At 39.2% G+C, this 18,001-nt stretch overlaps 1 protein-coding gene across 4 annotated transcripts; it reads left to right on the top strand.

Moving 5' to 3' along the window:
• The first annotated feature begins 653 nt into the window (after positions 1-653).
• Positions 654-17,785, top strand: ING3 (inhibitor of growth family member 3). Of its 4 annotated transcripts, XM_068932356.1 has the most exons (13): positions 771-877; positions 1,049-1,120; positions 5,136-5,242; positions 5,416-5,516; positions 6,762-6,827; positions 7,960-8,056; positions 10,661-10,732; positions 11,025-11,144; positions 12,612-12,670; positions 12,998-13,188; positions 14,286-14,478; positions 15,369-15,407; positions 16,892-17,785. In XM_068932356.1, exons 4-13 carry the CDS (start codon positions 5,421-5,423, stop codon positions 17,006-17,008), a joined length of 1,050 nt encoding a protein of 349 aa, XP_068788457.1. In that variant the 5' UTR covers positions 771-877; positions 1,049-1,120; positions 5,136-5,242; positions 5,416-5,420; the 3' UTR covers positions 17,009-17,785. The 4 variants fall into 4 exon arrangements, with proteins under 4 accessions (XP_068788430.1, XP_068788439.1, XP_068788457.1 ...); XM_068932329.1 differs by lacking the exon at positions 5,136-5,242 and having other exon boundaries at positions 654-877; positions 12,513-12,670; XM_068932338.1 differs by lacking the exon at positions 5,136-5,242 and having other exon boundaries at positions 687-877.
• The last annotated feature ends 216 nt before the right edge of the window (positions 17,786-18,001 follow it).

Below are 18,001 nucleotides of genomic sequence, written 5' to 3'. Positions count from 1 at the left end.
TGGTATGGCAATTCTTACGCTGCCTCTATCTACATCCGGTATCACCCACTCCCTGAAAAGTCCTCCCCACCATCAAAAACCATATTACACCGTAGGAACATCTGGACAAAAACAATCACTGTCTTCTACGCATTAGCGCATGACTAGACCAGGAAATACAATTAATGATAAAACAGCGATGAAATAAAGGTATTCCGGGGATTGAAACTGCGGAAAAACTTCAGCTCAAAACATTTAACAAGTAAATTACAATAAGAAGCCTTGTAACTTACTCATTTCTATCTATTTGCTAATTATTTTTTCTACACTAAAGAGCAATTCCAAAGCCCACAGATATCCCATTATACCTGTAACTTTTATTACTATCTATACTACTCTTTTTCTGGCGAAAAGACAGCGCACGGACTCTAACATTAAACTCCAGGACCTGGGGCTGTAAGAAACCCCCAGTGACAACGCAGGGCACAAGGGTCGGGAGGCAGCGGAGCGGCCCGCGGTAGCTACGCGGCGCCCCGCAGCCGCCACCCCGCCCGCCCAGCTCCCCCCACCGCGCCAGCAGAAACGGGAGGGCGGGAAGGAGCGGCCGCCGCAGTGCATCATGGCACACGTAGTTTCCCGGCCCTTCCCCGGGCAGAAACTACATTTCCCGTGATGCCGTCGGCGGCGCGCGAGGCACGGCGTGCGTCAGAGGCGCGGGCAGCCAATTGCGGCGCGGCCGAGCCGAGCCCCGTCAGCCGCCAATGTTGTTTTCGCTGAGTCGAGCTGCTGGTGTTGTTGGCGGCGGCGCCATATTGGAAGGGACGAGCCCCCGTTAGCGAGAAGCCCCTTGGCGCTCGCCCGGCCGCCGCCATGCTGTATCTGGAGGACTATCTGGAGAGTGAGTGTGTACGGGACGGGGATGCCGGGCGGCGGGGCATAGCTAGCGGAGGGGGGCCGCGGGGAGGGGGGAGCCGCGGCGACGAGGCGGTTCCCCCCCTCCCCCACGGCGGTGACTGACTTCCTCCCTCCTCCCCGTCTCCCTCCCCCCCGCCCCTCCGTGTGCCCGCAGTGATCGAGCAGCTTCCCATGGATCTGCGCGACAGGTTCACCGAGATGCGCGAGATGGACCTGCAGGTGCAGAGTACGTGAGTCCCGCCCCCTCCTCCTCTGCCCGCCCCCTCCCCTCCCGCGCTTCCCCTCGCCTCTCCTCCTCCTCCTCCCCGCGCCCGCCTGCGCCGCTCGGCCCGGCCCGGCCCGGCCCGCCGGCGGGGGGCGGCCGCGGGCACCGGCTCGCTCGCGCCGGGGGCAGGAGAAGAGGGGGCGAAACAGCGCCGCGGCAGGCGCTGCGGCCTGCCTGGGCAGCCCCGTTCCCCGCCGCCGCCCCGCGCGGTGGCCCGCGGGTGGCTCGCCCCCCTCCCCTCCCCTCCCCTCCCGACGCCCTGTCTCTCCGGCAGCGCCGCAGGCCGGTCCGGTGCGGGGGGCCGCGCCACGCGGCCGGCTGCGTCTCGTCGCCCCTTCCGGGGGGCCGGCAGCCAGCGCCGCGCCGGGCTCCTGGCGTCTTCTCCTACGGGAGAGCGATGGCGCGGCGCTGTCGGAGCGGGCGCGGCTGCGGCTGCGGGAGGCGGCGCTGCGGAGCCCCGGCGCCGCGCGGGGAGCCGCCGGGACGCAGCGAGGGGCGGAGCGCGCGCGCCTGGCGCTATGTCAGCGAGCGGGGCCGAGCCGCGGCCCCGCCGAGCCGCCCGGCCGCTCACAGCGCCGTCTCCGCGCAGCTAGGATTTGACAGGAGCTTCGCTCCTGGGCTTGTGCCGCTCCTTAAGGCGTTTTCGGTGGCATGTCCCAAACTCTTTAGACTTTTGATTCCTAAGAGCAGTGGTGGTGGGTTGGAGCATGAGTTTTATCCCGCTCTTCCAGCAGGTCGCTGTGCGCTGTTTCTGAAACCTTCCAGCCATCTCCCCTCATGATTGTACATGTGAAAATGTTTTCTGCCTAGTCTCTTGTGCCTTAGCTGGCACTTACCAAATATACGTCCACTTTACGTTTCTCTGTTGATCTTTTTGTATATCTTGTGTTTATATCCTGATTTCAGATGCTGCCTAATTTTGTTTTCAGGATTCCTTGCCTTTTGGTCTCATCTATGACTTATGTCAGGATGCTAAAGGATTCTTTGGCTCTAGTTAGGTGTTGCTGTCATTTAACACACAATTAATATGGTCATGACCATAATGCAAAGCTCTTTGTTGACGAAATTGTTCTTTGTGACAAAAGTTGCGAGGATTCATCAATACAGAAGGACTGGGCAATCATAAGGAAGAATGAGAGAGAGAAAGAACAAGGATTGAAGTAACAAGTTGGTGCAGTGCAGTAGTATGAAATGCAGCACCATGCTTACAATATTTTGCTGTCTAGGAGTGCAATAGGTCAAACAATAGTTTGACCTATAATCCTTTCAAGTGAGGTCTCAAGCTTGATCTGAGGTATTTACTTTAATGATTCCAGCTGGTCTGTTTGACAGACTTTATTAATGTGTGTTGAACTGGCTATAAGTTTTTCTGTATACTGTGGTGTAAGTGCTATCCTGGCTTCAATGCCAAAGCCAAAGGACGTGAACAGTGGCTCAGGAGCTGAGCAGTAGGAGATAACATTTATGAAGTAAGTGTCACTAGGGAGCACCAGGAGAGGGAAGGAAGCAGCTCGTGGGCTTAGGTAGTTCCAAATAAGATCACAAATTTGCCTTCTATTGAGTATGGAAACAAAGCTAGTACTTAAAGTGTATTTCAGGACGAGCCGACTAGTGTTGCCAAGGCTGCAGTACTGTCGTTTCCTCTGCCATAACTGGAAATGGCAAATGACACTAAGTATTTTATACTAAGTTCAACCTTAGGCCCAGATTGAAAAAAACAAATCTCTTTTGGACCGTAGTACTTCAATAATTCTTGCACAATGAGTGACAAAACATCCCAAGACATTACAAAACTCCAGAACTCTCATCTCTTCCATGTCAATTGCCAGACAGCCAGCTGAATGTTCCGTATCAACCAGATTATTCTGATGCTGTGAAATAGTGACTTTCTGTGTAGCTTCAGTGTCTCTGACGGCCTTGAAAACAGCATTTATGCAAGGGATGCTGTCTCAGAAAACTACAAGAGTCATAAAGCGATAACTGCACTACTGTCAGAGTTGATACTGACTTTATAGTCTGTCCTTTGTGGGGAACATGGACTTCTAAAGGGACAGGTGTTGCTTCTTGTCATTGGAATAAGTATAGGCAAACCAACTGTATCTATTTTACGTCTTGATAATACCTGTGGGAAAGGGAAGAACATCCAAGTTGTGACTTTGACTGTTGATGTCCAACTAAGACAGTTTACATGTGGAGCTTAAAATGTCTTTATCTATTTCAGTTCAAGTCATGGATTATCAGGCCTCCGTGATAAAATGTCAAGCTCTGGGAAAAAAGTTCTCTATTCTAGTAGAATTTCTGGCAACTCCCTTGCGAAATCTGTTCTAAGAAATTATTATGTCAGAATGTAGTGTCACAGTAGGCTTAGAAGGGGGCAGAGGGAGAAACAGAAAAACTGAAGGAACTTACATATACCAGAGAGAACCTTTGGATAATTGAATAGGTTCTCTCCTGTGTTTCCCCCTTAACAGTCCTAACCTTTCAAGAGAGTCCAAATTTCTTTGAAAGTTTTCACATATGCAATTTCACACAGAGTGAAAGGTGTCCTCAGTAAAAAGTAAAGAGGGAAATTTTTTTTTCGTGTCTGGGAAGCCATAATAATCTTGCTGTTCCTCACCTAGCTGTTTTCACTCTTGGAAGAGAAGATGGAGCGTTTTATCCTTGAGGTTTAGAGACCAAATTATAGTCATTTGGCCAAAGAACAGAGCTTTTAGAAGCCTTCACAAAGTGTGAGCTGCTTGCTTCCTGTTCAGACTACTTAATTTCTCACAGAAGAACACAAGTGGAAAGTGTATGTTGTCCAGATTCTCCCATCCTTAGCCTATTTTACACCAAAATTGTTTGACTACTTTGGGTGTAAATAATGTTGATGTAAGCCTGTGTAGTGACTGTTTTCATTTGGGATTAATTGCTGTCTCTCCAGTCAGTTGTTAGGATCCTATTGGTTCTGATGCTGGGCCTTCCTAGCCTAGGCAAAATCAATACATGTTCCTCTTGGATCATGTAGTGTACATGATATTTGGTTGTTTACATGAATAATTGGTTCTAGTCCTGAAAATTCCCAAAGTGCGAAAACCAACAGGCTCCATTGGATTTGAAGTATTAGATCGTACTTGCATACTCGTGAGTTTCTTGAGGTATTTTCTTAATTTTTTTTTTTTTTTTTGGAGATGATCACCCTCATGTGAGGCAATTTTAATGCTTCATTCCAAAAAAAGTCTTGAGCATTCTACACTGAGAGTCTGAAGGGGGAAGGAAGTAGATACATTGTCGTGTTTCATTTGAAACTATTGTCTGGATGGTATCACTGAGAGTTCTGTGAAAACCATTTTCAGTACTATCATCTATCCTGAGACTAGTAAGGCTGTCAAAGCGAGTTTGATTGTGGCAGCTGCTTGGTCTTGGAAATACACAAGCTGTGGAATGGACAAAAGTCCAGCTGTTGAAATACTAACCTCAGTGCTTTCCTTGAAGGAGAGGAGGGGAAGGGAATCCCCATTCCTATCTTAGTAAATAACCAAACCAATAACTTGTAGTTTGACAGACATTTTCCTTTCTTATGATAATTAGTTTTAAAGAATTGGTGGCTTTATTTTTCCCCTTACGTGAAACTGAGAAATATCATAAGTGAGAATCCTGTCCAAGTAGCATCTTATCAGTGGGTTTACCCCTCAATTATACCTTGTAGGGGTGGGGGGGAATAACCTTCTGAGTGCTTTCAGTGTACTGTCACTTTTCCTGGGAAGTTATAGAGAGAACCTTGACTTGAAGGTGGTGGCTTTACTCTTCTGTTGCTCTACCTTTTTGAAGCGCTAGTTTTTCTTCAGTTATCTGGTTTTGTATTTGACTGTTTCTCTTAGGATAATATTTTGTTTCCTGCTCAGTTTGTAACGGGCTAGGAAGTTCCAAGGTCAGCAATCTAGAGCCCTGGGTGAGGAGTCTGGGTCATACTTTAAGTCACTACCACTGCTCTTAGGGACAGAAAACCTTTAGAACTTGGAGTCCTGCCTGTCCCATGCTGGAGAGCACAAGAACCTTGATGAGAATCCTATCAGAATGCTATTCTGTTTCTTGGAAGTTAAGGTAATATTTCCCTCCTCTGTCCATTGTCACTTGGTTTGTGGGTTTTTTTCCCCTCTAATAGTTTGCACCTCAGTCCTGTCAACTTTGTTAAAGAAAAAACAACCACCTTATTTTATAGTGTTTACGTACCTGAGAAGATAACATGCATCTTAAAATCTTTTCTTCTGCTATAGATGCAATGGACCAACTTGAGCAGAGGGTAAATGAATTTTTTATGAATGCAAAGAAAAACAAACCTGAATGGAGAGAAGAACAAATGACTTCTATCAAAAAAGTAAGGACCTCCCAGGAGTGGGTCACGTTTTTCTTTTGCAAAAGAAGATAACCTTAGGAAAAAATCAGTTTATGGCCACAATTCATGGAAACTAAGTGTTCAGAACTATGGCTTCCCTTGGGCTTTCACAAAGGTACATAGAACTACCTAAGAGGAGAAAAATGGCTGAAAGGCTTCCTTGATCAAGCATTTATCTTCAGTTTTGCCCAATATGCACTAGTATTTTAAAAAATTAGGGGCCTATAGTGATGAGGATAGCAAGTACTATATTCTCAGCTCAGCCTTTTAATCTTTGTTTCTGCTTGTGTGACAGGAAGCTGCATAAATGAATTGGCTTTCTTTCAGAGGATGTTTTCCAAGCTGAGGTTCAGCATTCCCTTTGAGTCTTCTTATGTCCCTGTATATGGTATACTTACGGTACAAGTAGTATTAGGGGGAGAGGAATGGAAGATGGATGTGTTTTGGCTTTTATTTTATTTTTCAACGCTTAGATCTGGTAATGGTATTGTTAGCAATGTAGGCCATCTATTTTCAGAAAAGAAGAATCCTTTTTAGCCTCCTGTGCTTGCTGCTTTAGCCCCTTATTCAGCCGAGGGTGTTTTGCTTAGTCAATACAAAAGGATTTATATATACAAATATAAATATATATGTGTATGTAAAAGTTCTGACTTCACTAGAGTAAATTTAAAAAAAAAAAAAAAAACTTTTGACTTCATTGGGACCAAGATTTCACATAGTGTTCAGCTAAGCAAGATACTTCTCAGTGGAAATCAGGAATGAAAATACACTTAAACCTGTTTAAAATCAGAGTTGAAACATGCTTAAGCCTACTTAAAAAATCAAGTTTTGTCTGTGGATTTTCATTAGTTAGAGCAGAGTTTAAATTGTGTTGTTTTGGTTAAATTGTTTTATAATACATTTAGATAAAACTCTGAATGATACCTCATTGTGAGTCCATAAGTTTATGCTATATAATATAAAACAAATCCAAGACTTTGTTTCTTTTCTTGCAGCAAACTAGCATGTGAGATCTGACTGTCACTGTCAACATATTGTGATTTGGCTTTTTCTAAGGCATGATTTTAGCTGATTGTTGTTTACAATACAGCTTCACGGTCTTTGGAAAGTAACACAGAGGTCTCCTTTTAGCTTACGTTTCACACTGGGTTACAATAGTTAAAACAAAAATAACAGAATTTACTTCAGTTACATTCATAATTAAAAAAAAATATCTCTTCCTAACAGGACTATTATAAGGCTTTGGAAGATGCAGATGAAAAAGTACAACTGGCTAACCAAATATATGATTTGGTAAGTAGACGAAAGTGAATTATCTAAATTTGCACCTTAAGGAATTCTAAACAATCTGATAAGTATTTCAACTGTATTACCTGTACTTGTATGTCAGCTACATACAGTTATATTTTGCTGTGAAAAGGACATTTAACATGCTGACTTTAAGAAACTTTGTTGCTCTGAGTAATAATTGTTACTTATAAGCCCCAAGGTTGCTAGTTTTTTGTATTCCTGTTTTTCTTTACTTCAGTTTTAAATATATCTACTTTACATTTTCTCAGAGTACAGAACTTTAAAGTTAAACTGCAGGAAAATATAGTAGACAAAAAAACAAATATTCCTTGTCTACTTTTTCTACCTCAATCTGATAACGAACTGTAGAAACTTAACCTCTCTCATTTGCTTAGCTGGTAACTGCAAAAACTTGTTCAAATTGCAGTGGTTTAATGTACAGATAGATACAGTATTCTGTTGTATGACTATAGATGAAGAAAACATTTCGAGTACAGTGTTTATTTCCAAGCTGTTTAGATTTTTTTCTTAATTTTCAGTATCCAAGTGCTCTTGGATCATGCTCCAGTGCTCGAGGTGTCACACTTCACTCAAAAACACAGCAGTCTTTAAATTTACAGTTTAGAGACCCACCTACTAAATACCTAAGGCTACTGATGTGTATAGTTGCATGCAAATATTGTGGTTCACTAAAATATCCTCAATTTCAAAGTGTAGCAGCCCAGCCTTTTCTAAAGTGCATGTTCTTTCGCTTCCCTCTTCTATACCCATACCCACAATACCCCCAAATCCTCCTCTTTTTTTCTCAGAAGAAACTATTAACCCTGTATCTTGGAACATTACTTTCAGAAGAGGAGGGCTTCTAGCTGCTAAGCCTATATGCAGCCTTGGAGTATGCTGTGATTGACTGGGCAACTGAGGAGCAACAGCCCTATTCTGATGTTATTTCTAGTCTGGCTGCTGAGTTAGGGAAACGTAGGTAACCCAGAAGTTATACTTCTGTGTGTTTCATGCTCAGTGCTGTATGCCAGAGAATTGCTGAAAGGGAAATATTTAGCAGGCCCAAGACTTAAAGGTGTAACTATTACTGTTCTGGAATCGGATGTTACTTATTGTTGGTTTGTCTCAAAAACAGGTAGACCGTCATTTGAGAAAACTTGACCAGGAACTTGCCAAATTTAAAATGGAACTTGAAGCAGATAATGCTGGAATAACAGAAATATTAGAGAGACGTAAGTATGCCTAATTTTCTTAAAGAACATTGACAGGTTTTCTGTCAAATTGACAAATGAAAATACCATAAATTCGTTAGTGGCCTGTAATGTTTCTGTTAGTTTCAAAACGATGCTTTTTCATAGATACCTTCTATCAGTAAGTGATCTCAAGTTTTACTTCCAGCCTCAGCGTTAATTGATCGAGTCAAAATACAACTGAGTATTTAGAATAACTTTTTTTCCCAAAACTGTTGCACTTGTGAATTACTAAAATAAGGTACAAAATTCTTTAAACCTGCTTTTAACACCTCTGTGTGCTCAGATAAGTGGAAAGTTTGCACTGCAGTACTTACCCAGTCGAAAACATACTATGCCTTACGTGAATTGATTACCACCAAATTGAGGAGGGGGGATGTTTTAGTTATAGTTGTAGAATATCAAGTATTAAGTTAGGCACTCTGTGGTTTTGTGTTTTGGAGGGGAGGGACAGGTTGTTTTGTAAAAGTGACAACCATTTTGGGGAGGAAACCTGCATGCTTACAAATGTTGCGATGCTAGCATTAAGAATGCAAAGAAAAATATGGTATTAATTTCTGAAGATTTTAAAATGGTAGTTTGATAGCTTTGTGGATAGCTTGGTATAGGCGAATCCAACTTTTCTATATGCATCAATATTTTGCTGTCAAGTTAAAATGTGATTATAATCAAATTCAAAATTAATTTAGGTATTGTGATTGTGGAATTAAGAGTTGGTGACTGTACTTCCGACCCAAGGCTAGTGAGATAGTAACCTAAATCGCACAAGGAGGTTAGGAATACCCTTTCTTTGAACCTTGTATGGCTTTGTCACAAAAGATCCCCTTTTAGATATTTTATTTGTAATTGCTCTTTTAAAATAACAGACACAAAAAGAAAACTGCAAGGTAAGTGTTTTTAAATGAAGTAGCAGCTACATAAAAAGGCAACTAGTTTGTTATATTTGGATTCCAAGTTGCCGTTTTAGGTTGCCATTCTGCTTTTCAGTTGAGTCATGCGATTGCTGAGGTGGGTTAGGAGAATTTTGAGAACTTAAAAGACAAACATACCAGATTGCGTGTTACATCTTTAAAGTACTGCTTTTTTTAATAATATGAAAAGTAGAAACCTCTTTGCATTTACTCTGACTGCTAACATGTATATTATTAATGTTCCACCAGAGGGCAGCCTTTTGACTAGTTCATAACATGATTAATGTTTGCTCAGTCAGACTATCTTCTTGTGCTTGGAACCTCTTCTAGAGTAACTGTGATTACTTTCTTTTTCTTTTGGTAATACTCAAGTACTTTTTTTTAAAGTGTTGATAGGAAAAAGGGTAAAGAAATGTGGAAGGTAGAGTTTTAGAGAAATGAATTTGAATTACTTTCTTGAATTATTAAATCTTTTTGTGTATAAGTTGCTTGGTATTGCAGTTAGTTCAAAATCTCTTCCTCCTGAAGACTGCACAAACTGTTGTGTATATAGAAACTTACAGTCATAATCTCTCTTGTGCTGTGATCATTTAGCCTCATGACTAATATTACAAGAAATGTTATTCTTAGACATAGATTTGGATCGTAATCACAACTGAAAAAGTAGTCCCTGCCTCTCTCCCTGCCTCTCTCCCTGCCTCTCTCCCTGCCTCTCTCCCTGCCTCTCTCCCTGCCTCTCTCCCTGCCTCTCTCCCTGCCTCTCTCCCTGCCTCTCTCCCTGCCTCTCTCCCTGCCTCTCTCCCTGCCTCTCTCCCTGCCTCTCTCCCTGCCTCTCTCCCTGCCTCTCTCCCTGCCTCTCTCCCTGCCTCTCTCCCTGCCAATTTTGTCTTCCCTTCTCTTGACTCAACAAAATGTGTGTGAGAGCTTGCCTTTTTTTAATGCGGTATCGAAGCTACTACAAAAATGACCTCAGAATAATTTTTCAAGAACAGCATAAATGAAGTAGTGCTACCAAAAACCATGGTAGTTTTATGGGTTAGATCAATCTAAATTAGGATTACTGAAGCTTCGTGTTCTCCTGTCTGTCAGCATTTGGCTTGCTCCCCCACCACTGCAGAAAATAAGAACGCTGATCTGAAGCCTGTAGTACTGAATGTTAGAGCATCTTAAAAGACATTTCTACTCCTTGGTTGTTTTGACTCAGTATGACAAGATGGGAGTTTGCCTTGTGAATACAGCGTACCTGTTACTGTATTTTAGTACAGGCTTTTCTCTTCATGAACGTAGTGATGCTGTTCAATTTGCATCAGTGCAGATCATTAGTACTTTTCGTGCAGCAGTCTACAACCATCACTAGCCTGTGTGCAACTCATTGGACTAGGAGGCACGATGACAGCAGTGTTGTTTCTTCTCTTTATTGGGCTTGGGTTTAACTTCTTGATTTCAGTAGTTATATGGCAGCAGTCATCAATTTTTAGTTTAAAACTGTTTTACTCCCTAGGCTCCTTGTTGTATTATGGGAATGGTTTCAGCTCTAGAAAAAACTGTTCTGATCCAAATAAGTCTAACTGCATAGTGATTTGGTTAATATTATGAAGATTCATTTAGTATGTAAAGTCAAAATCATTTCAGTGATGGCTTTCAAATTTTCTTCTCCTTTTTAACTCCCTATTAGGGTCTCTGGAGCTGGATACACCATCACAGCCTGTGAATAACCATCATGCTCATTCGCACACTCCCGTAGAGAGTAAGTTCTTGCAACGTAAAAACATGTTCACTTTTTAAATTTTCTTATTTCTTGTCAAATAGTATCAGGAAAAAAAAATACCCACAACTTTATAATTTTTTCCCCTCCAAACACTGGAAAAAAGTGGTCATAATGCAGTGATAATGTCTGTTCAGAGGGATTGCAAGAATAAAATAACAAGGTTTTACTCGAGGGATTTAGTTTAGAATGCTGTTCTAGCATTTCTAGTTACAGTTTTACTTTCAGGCTGAAAAGCTTTTGCATTGCAGTTCACTAAACTTCTTTTATTTAGAAAGGAAACACAATCCATCTTCTCACCATAGTACAACAGATCATGTTCCTGAGAAGAAGTTTAAATCTGAAGCTCTTCTATCTACTCTCACTTCCGATGCTTCTAAAGAGAATACACCAGGTAATATTAATTGTCATTGCACTGTATTACTTTTTAATAGGAAGAAGTGAGATCCAATTATTTGTGAATTGTACTAATGTCTGAGATCAGAGGCTATTAGGCTTTAATGGTTTTTCAGTCATTTGAAACATGAGAAATTGCAGGCATTGTTAACCATCTGTGTTATCCATGAAGCACATGAGGTTTGTTGTCATTTGACAGCTGTGTTAGCGGTTTCCTTTTCTTCACACTGCTTGGAAGAGGATAACAGTACAGTTTCATTCAAACAGGAGTAGAAATACTACATTCAGTGCACTCTTATTTTTGGAAAACAAAGCAGTGCAACTACTTGCAAAGTAAGGGAGAAGAATTTTCACCTTTTTTTTATTTTTAAAGGGTGTTTGTGACCTGTCATTCAGCTACAGTAAAAAAAAAAAAAAATCCATTGGAGTGTTGTGTACTTTAATATAGGTGAGAAGTCTTTTTGAGTAGTGAATTTAAATAAAAAAAAAAACAAAAACCCTTTCTGCTCATTTTCAAAGTGAGGGTGTTCCACAGTTTGTTTTGTGGAAAATGAAAGCTTGTGGAAGAGCAGAGCAGGTAATCATTGTATTTTGTACTTATATATTTTTCCCAAATACTGTGCAGAAATGAATTTATCTCTTTTTGCTTTAGACTTAGCAGGTCTGATACATGCGAACCACAGTTGCCTGTAGGTCACAGTAACTAAATAATTTGCCTATCTGAAGTGAAAAGGATGATGTTGTTTTTTTTTCTTTGATGTGGACTAATCCTCCTGAACTGTAATACAAATTAAGCATTGCATTGTCTGCCTACAGTAGGTTTTGGAATTTAGTGCTGTTCACCGCTTCTATATAGTCTCCTTCATATTTTTTTTTTAAGGAGCTTCGCAAGAGATGGCAAATGAAATGGAACTGCGTTTGTTGAGCAGCTGTCAATCTGTTGACTGCTATGGAAATTTGTGTTTTGTTAAAATTGTTGTGGTCTGTAGTTCTTATAATTCAGATTCGTTCTAAATTATATTTTAGAAGCAGTACTTCTGTGCAGTCAAACTCATACTTTCTCTTTGATGGTTACTGCAGTGAGCATTGTTTTAACTGGCATTTGGTTTATACAGACATAGCAGCTGGACTGAGCAGGGACTCTTGGCACATAAGGATAGGTGGGGAATAAACTTTTTTTTTTTTTTTTTTTAAGCCAATGCTGGCTGTGTTAAATAACTTTTCTAAAACTTTTTAAAGTGATCATAGTACTCTGATGCATAACCAGACTACCTAATCTTTCACTGGTTGTCATGTATAACTCTTCTTAAAATGCAAAGGTATTTAGTTTCATTTTGAATTTCATAAATGTATTCTGTTCATCAAGGGTGTCGAAACAGTAATTCATCATCCTCTTCAAACAATGCATACAATACAAACTCTTCTCAACCATTGGCATCATATAACCTGGGCTCATTATCTTCAGGATCTGGGGCCGGTGCTATTACCATGGCAGCAGCTCAAGCGGTGCAAGCCACAGCACAGGTAATGTCAAAACATTCTTGAAAGTCTGCCATCCACTATTGATTAAGGAGAAAGACTAGTGATTGTCTTCATCTGCATTTCCATGATCACCTTCAGGTGATGCAATTCAGTTTTCGTATTACTACTGCTCTTTGTATACTACAATTTCATCTTGTAAAACTTGCAGAAAGGAACAGCTTGTTATGTAGCTTTTCCTATGACATATTCCTACCCATTTTTACCGCTTATGTACGTTGTTTTGTTCATGCAAATAGTAGTTTGCAGCTTGGTGTATCTTATGTAAGAATCCTACTGTGTAATCTGATGCAGTATCAGTGTTCCTTTTAGATGAAGGAAGGAAGAAGAACATCCAGTCTAAAAGCCAGCTATGAAGCATTTAAGAACAATGATTTTCAGATTGGAAGAGAATTTTCACTATCCAGAGATTCAGCTGGGTATTCGTCATCAGCTCTGGCTTCTACATTAACACAGACGTTAAGTTCATCAACCACAGATTCACGAAGTGGCAGAAAAAGCAAGTAGGTTTTCATTCTTATTGACTACACTTACGGTTTAAGGCAGCTAAGCTTTCTTTTAAAATGCATGGCACATATTAGAAATATTTTGTATTTAATGTTCTTGGGACAACAACCCATACAGCTGCTGGCTTTTTTTGTTCAGGGCTTTCTTGTTTTTTCTCTCTCTTTTTTTTTTTTTTTTTATTTAAACACACTCACTTCAAGGTTTTAAATAGAAGTCTTCATTTGCTTTTTGTTCTGTTACATAGTCTGGTTTCTTTTCTCATTGTTCTGGAGTGAAGATTTGGCCTAAAATCAAATATTGGGAATTGTTATGCAATGCTTTGTCAATGGTTTTGAACTAGATCTGTTTCATGCCACTTTGCGAATAATCATGACACTTGAAGGCTGAACATCTAGGACAGGAAACAGAATGGATTCTGTGTCTGATTAATTTAAAAGTATTTGAAGATTCTAGTCAACCAGTACTGGAAAGAGCTCATTGAGAATGCACATCCTTTTAAACTGACTTGCATATTTTCTTCTTCATACAAATTTGCATGCGTTTACAGTTCATTTAATAATTGCGTCTAAGAAATGATTTTCATCTACAGCCGGCTGTCTTGGGTGTCAGATCTGACCTATAAGCAAAAGCTTAATATTTGTATACTGGCACAGTTCTAGTGGAGTGATGGTGCTTAAGTGGGGATTAACATAGAATCAGTCATCTTCAAAACACAGCTATCTGTTGTACATGACATATGTAACATCTATATGCAAATTCTATTTATTTTATTGGTGGTAATTTTTATGGAGACTTGACACCAGGGCTATCAGTGGAAAACGTTGTGAAGAAAAACATTCATTAAAGTAATTTGACAGCTTAAAGCTGTTAAATTCCATTGATTAGAATAATCTGTCTTGTATTTATAGGCATGGATTGATTTCCTTTTCCAAATAGCATTCAATACATCCGTCTCACTTCTTGAAATCTACTATGGAATGACACTTTGAGATTTACATTCTGTAATGTTTCAGAGTCTATGTAGTATTTGCTTTATGATCCTTTCACTTGGTAGTAAATGTATTTATCGTATGTTATTTTTTTGTTTGTTCAGAAACAACAACAAATCCTCAAGTCAGCAGTCCTCCTCATCTTCGTCCTCTTCCTCTCTATCATCGTGTTCTTCTTCATCTGCATTAGCACAAGAACTGTCTCAGCAAACAGCAGTAATACCAGAGTCTGATTCTAATAGCCAGGTTGACTGGACCTATGATCCAAATGAACCGCGTTACTGCATTTGTAATCAGGTAAGAAAGACTTCTAACCTGAAGTATAGTCAGAGCTGCTATTTCATTGTAGTTTAACTTCCATCTCTAATTGCTAATTTAAAAACAGATCAGAATTTCACTACTGAGGATAGAATGGTTTTAGTATTCACCTGCTGGTGATATGAATAGTGAACTCATCTGTAAGTTTTTCTGTGATGTAACATATGTGGAGAGTTCTAAATCTTTTACTCAAGACTTGAGACTTCAAGAGTGAACAGGTTCACAGTGAATTTACTTAAGATTCCAAGTTAGTAAGGAAGATCATTTGCCAGGTATCTCCTACTTTCCTTCTTGTTGTGAATAATGGAGAAACTACTAGTTTTTTTAAAAGCCACCAAGAAACTTCAAAGACTGCAGGAGGACATGAGAAGCTTTATTTAATGTCTGTTCTTATTTTAAATACTTTTAAGTGTGCTAGGGTGGGGTTTTTTCAGTGTATAGAATTTTTTTAATTCTATTGAAAACATGTAATATTTTTAAATAGTGAAAGTGCTTAAAATTGTCATATTTGCAAGGGAAATGTTGAACAGCAGTATCATCTTGAAATCTGGACTGGTAATGTGCTGAGTACTGTTGTTCAGATCAATTAAGGGCTTAGGTCAGGTTTTGAATGCTGATCTTTATCATACAACCTGAATTATCATACAACCTGAAATATGCAAAAATATCATTTTTGCATAAAAAACTGATTTTGGAAATCCATTTGGTATGAACATTACATTCTTCAGATTGTATAACAAATAAAAAAAATCAAAAGATCATTGCTGCTATTAATGAAAAACTCCTCAATGGAAAAATTCTGATATTGGCCCTATGAAAATGTCAGTTGCTTATAATTATTAATAACTGTTTTTTATTCTTTTAATTAGGTGTCCTATGGTGAAATGGTAGGCTGTGATAACCAAGATGTAAGTAACAAAGTCCTAAAGATTAATGAGAGAGGCTTGTGCATATAAATATTGCTTACAGTAGTTAACTTTTTTTAGAGTAAGTTTTACAGTAGAGTTTTTTTATTTTGTTTTCAGTTTTACTCTCCTGTACAGAATGATGACGCTTTATTGGTTTAAAAAAAGCAAATAATACTTTTTCCATACTTGTCCTGTACTCCACCTTAGGCTTGGCAGTGATCTTAAAAAAAAAAAAAAAAAAAAAAAAAAAAAAAAAAAAAGAGCCATGCTTTAAACATGTAGGATGGGTGGAAGAAAGTGGTGAAAGAAGAAAAGATGAAAATATGTTTTTAATATTATTAATTCCAGATGCTTGTGTTCCATTTTTTCCTCCTTAAGCAGAGAATGATTCAGTTATTATATGGAACAAAAGTATTTGTACAGTGGGAACATTGCTTTTAAGAACTTCTAAGCTTATTTAGTTCTTCTGTTCTAAACAGAACCTATGCTTACTAATTTTTTTGAGGTTGAAAGAATATTTTTGCTAAAAAACAAAGCATAATTAAATTTTGAACCCTTGCATTAAACCAACTTGACTATTTCCTCAATTATTCACTATCTTAAATGTTGTAACACTACATATTAGTAATTTTCTTTCCTCTGTGAGCAGCTTCAAAATTAAAAAGGCTTGTTCTAACACTAAAGTTTTCTTTAAATATTAGAAATGTACCACTTACTATTCTGATATTTATGGATTTCATTCTTGCTACTTCAGATTTTTCATTCTTATTTCGTCTTTCGTGACTTGTATTGAAACTGAAGGAATCATGCAGAAAGTCAGTTAGTTGAAGAATGAAGAAAAAACTAGAGGTTTGCAGTAGATACTAGAAGTGGTAGTAGAGCCAGGTTCATAGACAATTTCATGAAAATGTTAAACAGCAGTAGAGCTTAAGTGTTTGTGATAAAAGTACAGTGGGAGTGTATATATGGGTTGAACTATTCTTTAGGAAACTTCTCCCCATCTACCCCCATAGTTCAAACTGTTTTAGAAGGCTTTATCCAATTTCAGGAAAGTCTGACGTATTTAAAATACCCTTTATTTCTGGGTACTTTTAGCTGTGTCACTACTAGTACCAGTTGTCCAATTCAAATAAAATTTTAAAATGGTTGAACGGAAGGATTTAATAATTGACATACTTCTTCATTTACACAGAAGTGAGTAATAATTACTTCTGTGACATTTAAGGTGTTGCCAAATGAGATTATTTCCTAAGCATAATATACTTAATTTGCTCTGTTAACGTTGTTCCATGCTTGACTTCTAGAGTTGTTTGTTTTCTCTGAGTGTACATTAGAGACTGACCTACTCTTCTCGTTTTGTCCTGTGACTTTGTGTGAAAGGCAGGACCTGTGCTTCTTAGTGGTGCTTCATTTTTGTTGAAAGATTCTTGTAACAGGTGTTTAGAAAAAAAACCCAAACCTTCTTTTTAACTCTGTTTTTGTAGTGCCCTATTGAGTGGTTCCATTATGGCTGTGTTGGACTGACAGAAGCACCAAAAGGGAAATGGTACTGTCCACAGTGTACAGCTGCAATGAAGAGAAGAGGCAGTAGACATAAATAAGCTTCTTCATTTGGAAAACAAATTACATGCTAAAGATTTTGTAGAGGACTTGGTGGGGGGGACCCCACCACACTTCTTGCAACCACTTAAAGAAGGGTTAACATAGCAGTCATAAGATCTTGGAATTACTGATTTTGCTAGTTGTGTTTTAATATTGTAAGCAAATTATTTATGCACATTGATGTGCTACAGATACTATTCCCGTGAGCCTTGGATTGTTCCAGTGGCCAACATATGCAGACATTTGTACTCTCAAACCATTTTCTCTAAGCAATGGGCATTCTACAATAATTCAGTCTTCAAAGAATTCTGATAAGTGAAGATTTTAAATGTATGTTTTATATTCAACAGATATATTCTGCTGCATGTACTGTACTCAAGAGCTGTTATGTAACATTATGTATATAAATGGTGCAAAAAGTCAGTGCTTCTAAAAAGAATATAAGACAATGGTTTTTAAAATGCCTTTATAGCTTTGGTTCTTTATGAAACTTAATTCAGCAGGCTGAAGAAAATGGTTCTTGTATACAGCGGGCTGTTGTCCTCTAGAATACTTGAGTATGTAAAAACAACAACAACAAATCTGTAGGATAAAACAACTTGTGCCATTAGTCTTTATATGTTTCTGCTCCAGAGAAGGTGCAGGTCATAAGAGGAAGAGAAAAAAGGTGTTAAAGTGATGATAAATTTTTATACCAAATGTGTTTATTTTTTTGTGCAAGTAATCCTTTAAATTTGAATTGTATTAGGTGTTAAAATAAAACAAAACAAACTCAACTCCTGGTATTAATGTTTTTTGTACATTTGTCAAAAAAGAAAAGCTTTGTCCCTGAAACTGTTTCAGAACGATATAGCTAAGTTTGTGTAAGTGCTGCACATGACCTGTATGTTCATAGATCCTTTGATCTGTGTACAGGAGGATATTTTTCTGATGGGTGGATAACAAATGCATAGATAGTTCAGCATTTTTCCTATCATTTGCTTTGAGGTCTT

The sequence above is a fragment of the Struthio camelus genome, chromosome 1, assembly GCF_040807025.1.
Source record: "Struthio camelus isolate bStrCam1 chromosome 1, bStrCam1.hap1, whole genome shotgun sequence".
NCBI classification, from domain to species: domain Eukaryota; kingdom Metazoa; phylum Chordata; class Aves; order Struthioniformes; family Struthionidae; genus Struthio; species Struthio camelus.
This window is presented reverse-complemented; position numbering and strand designations above follow the sequence as displayed.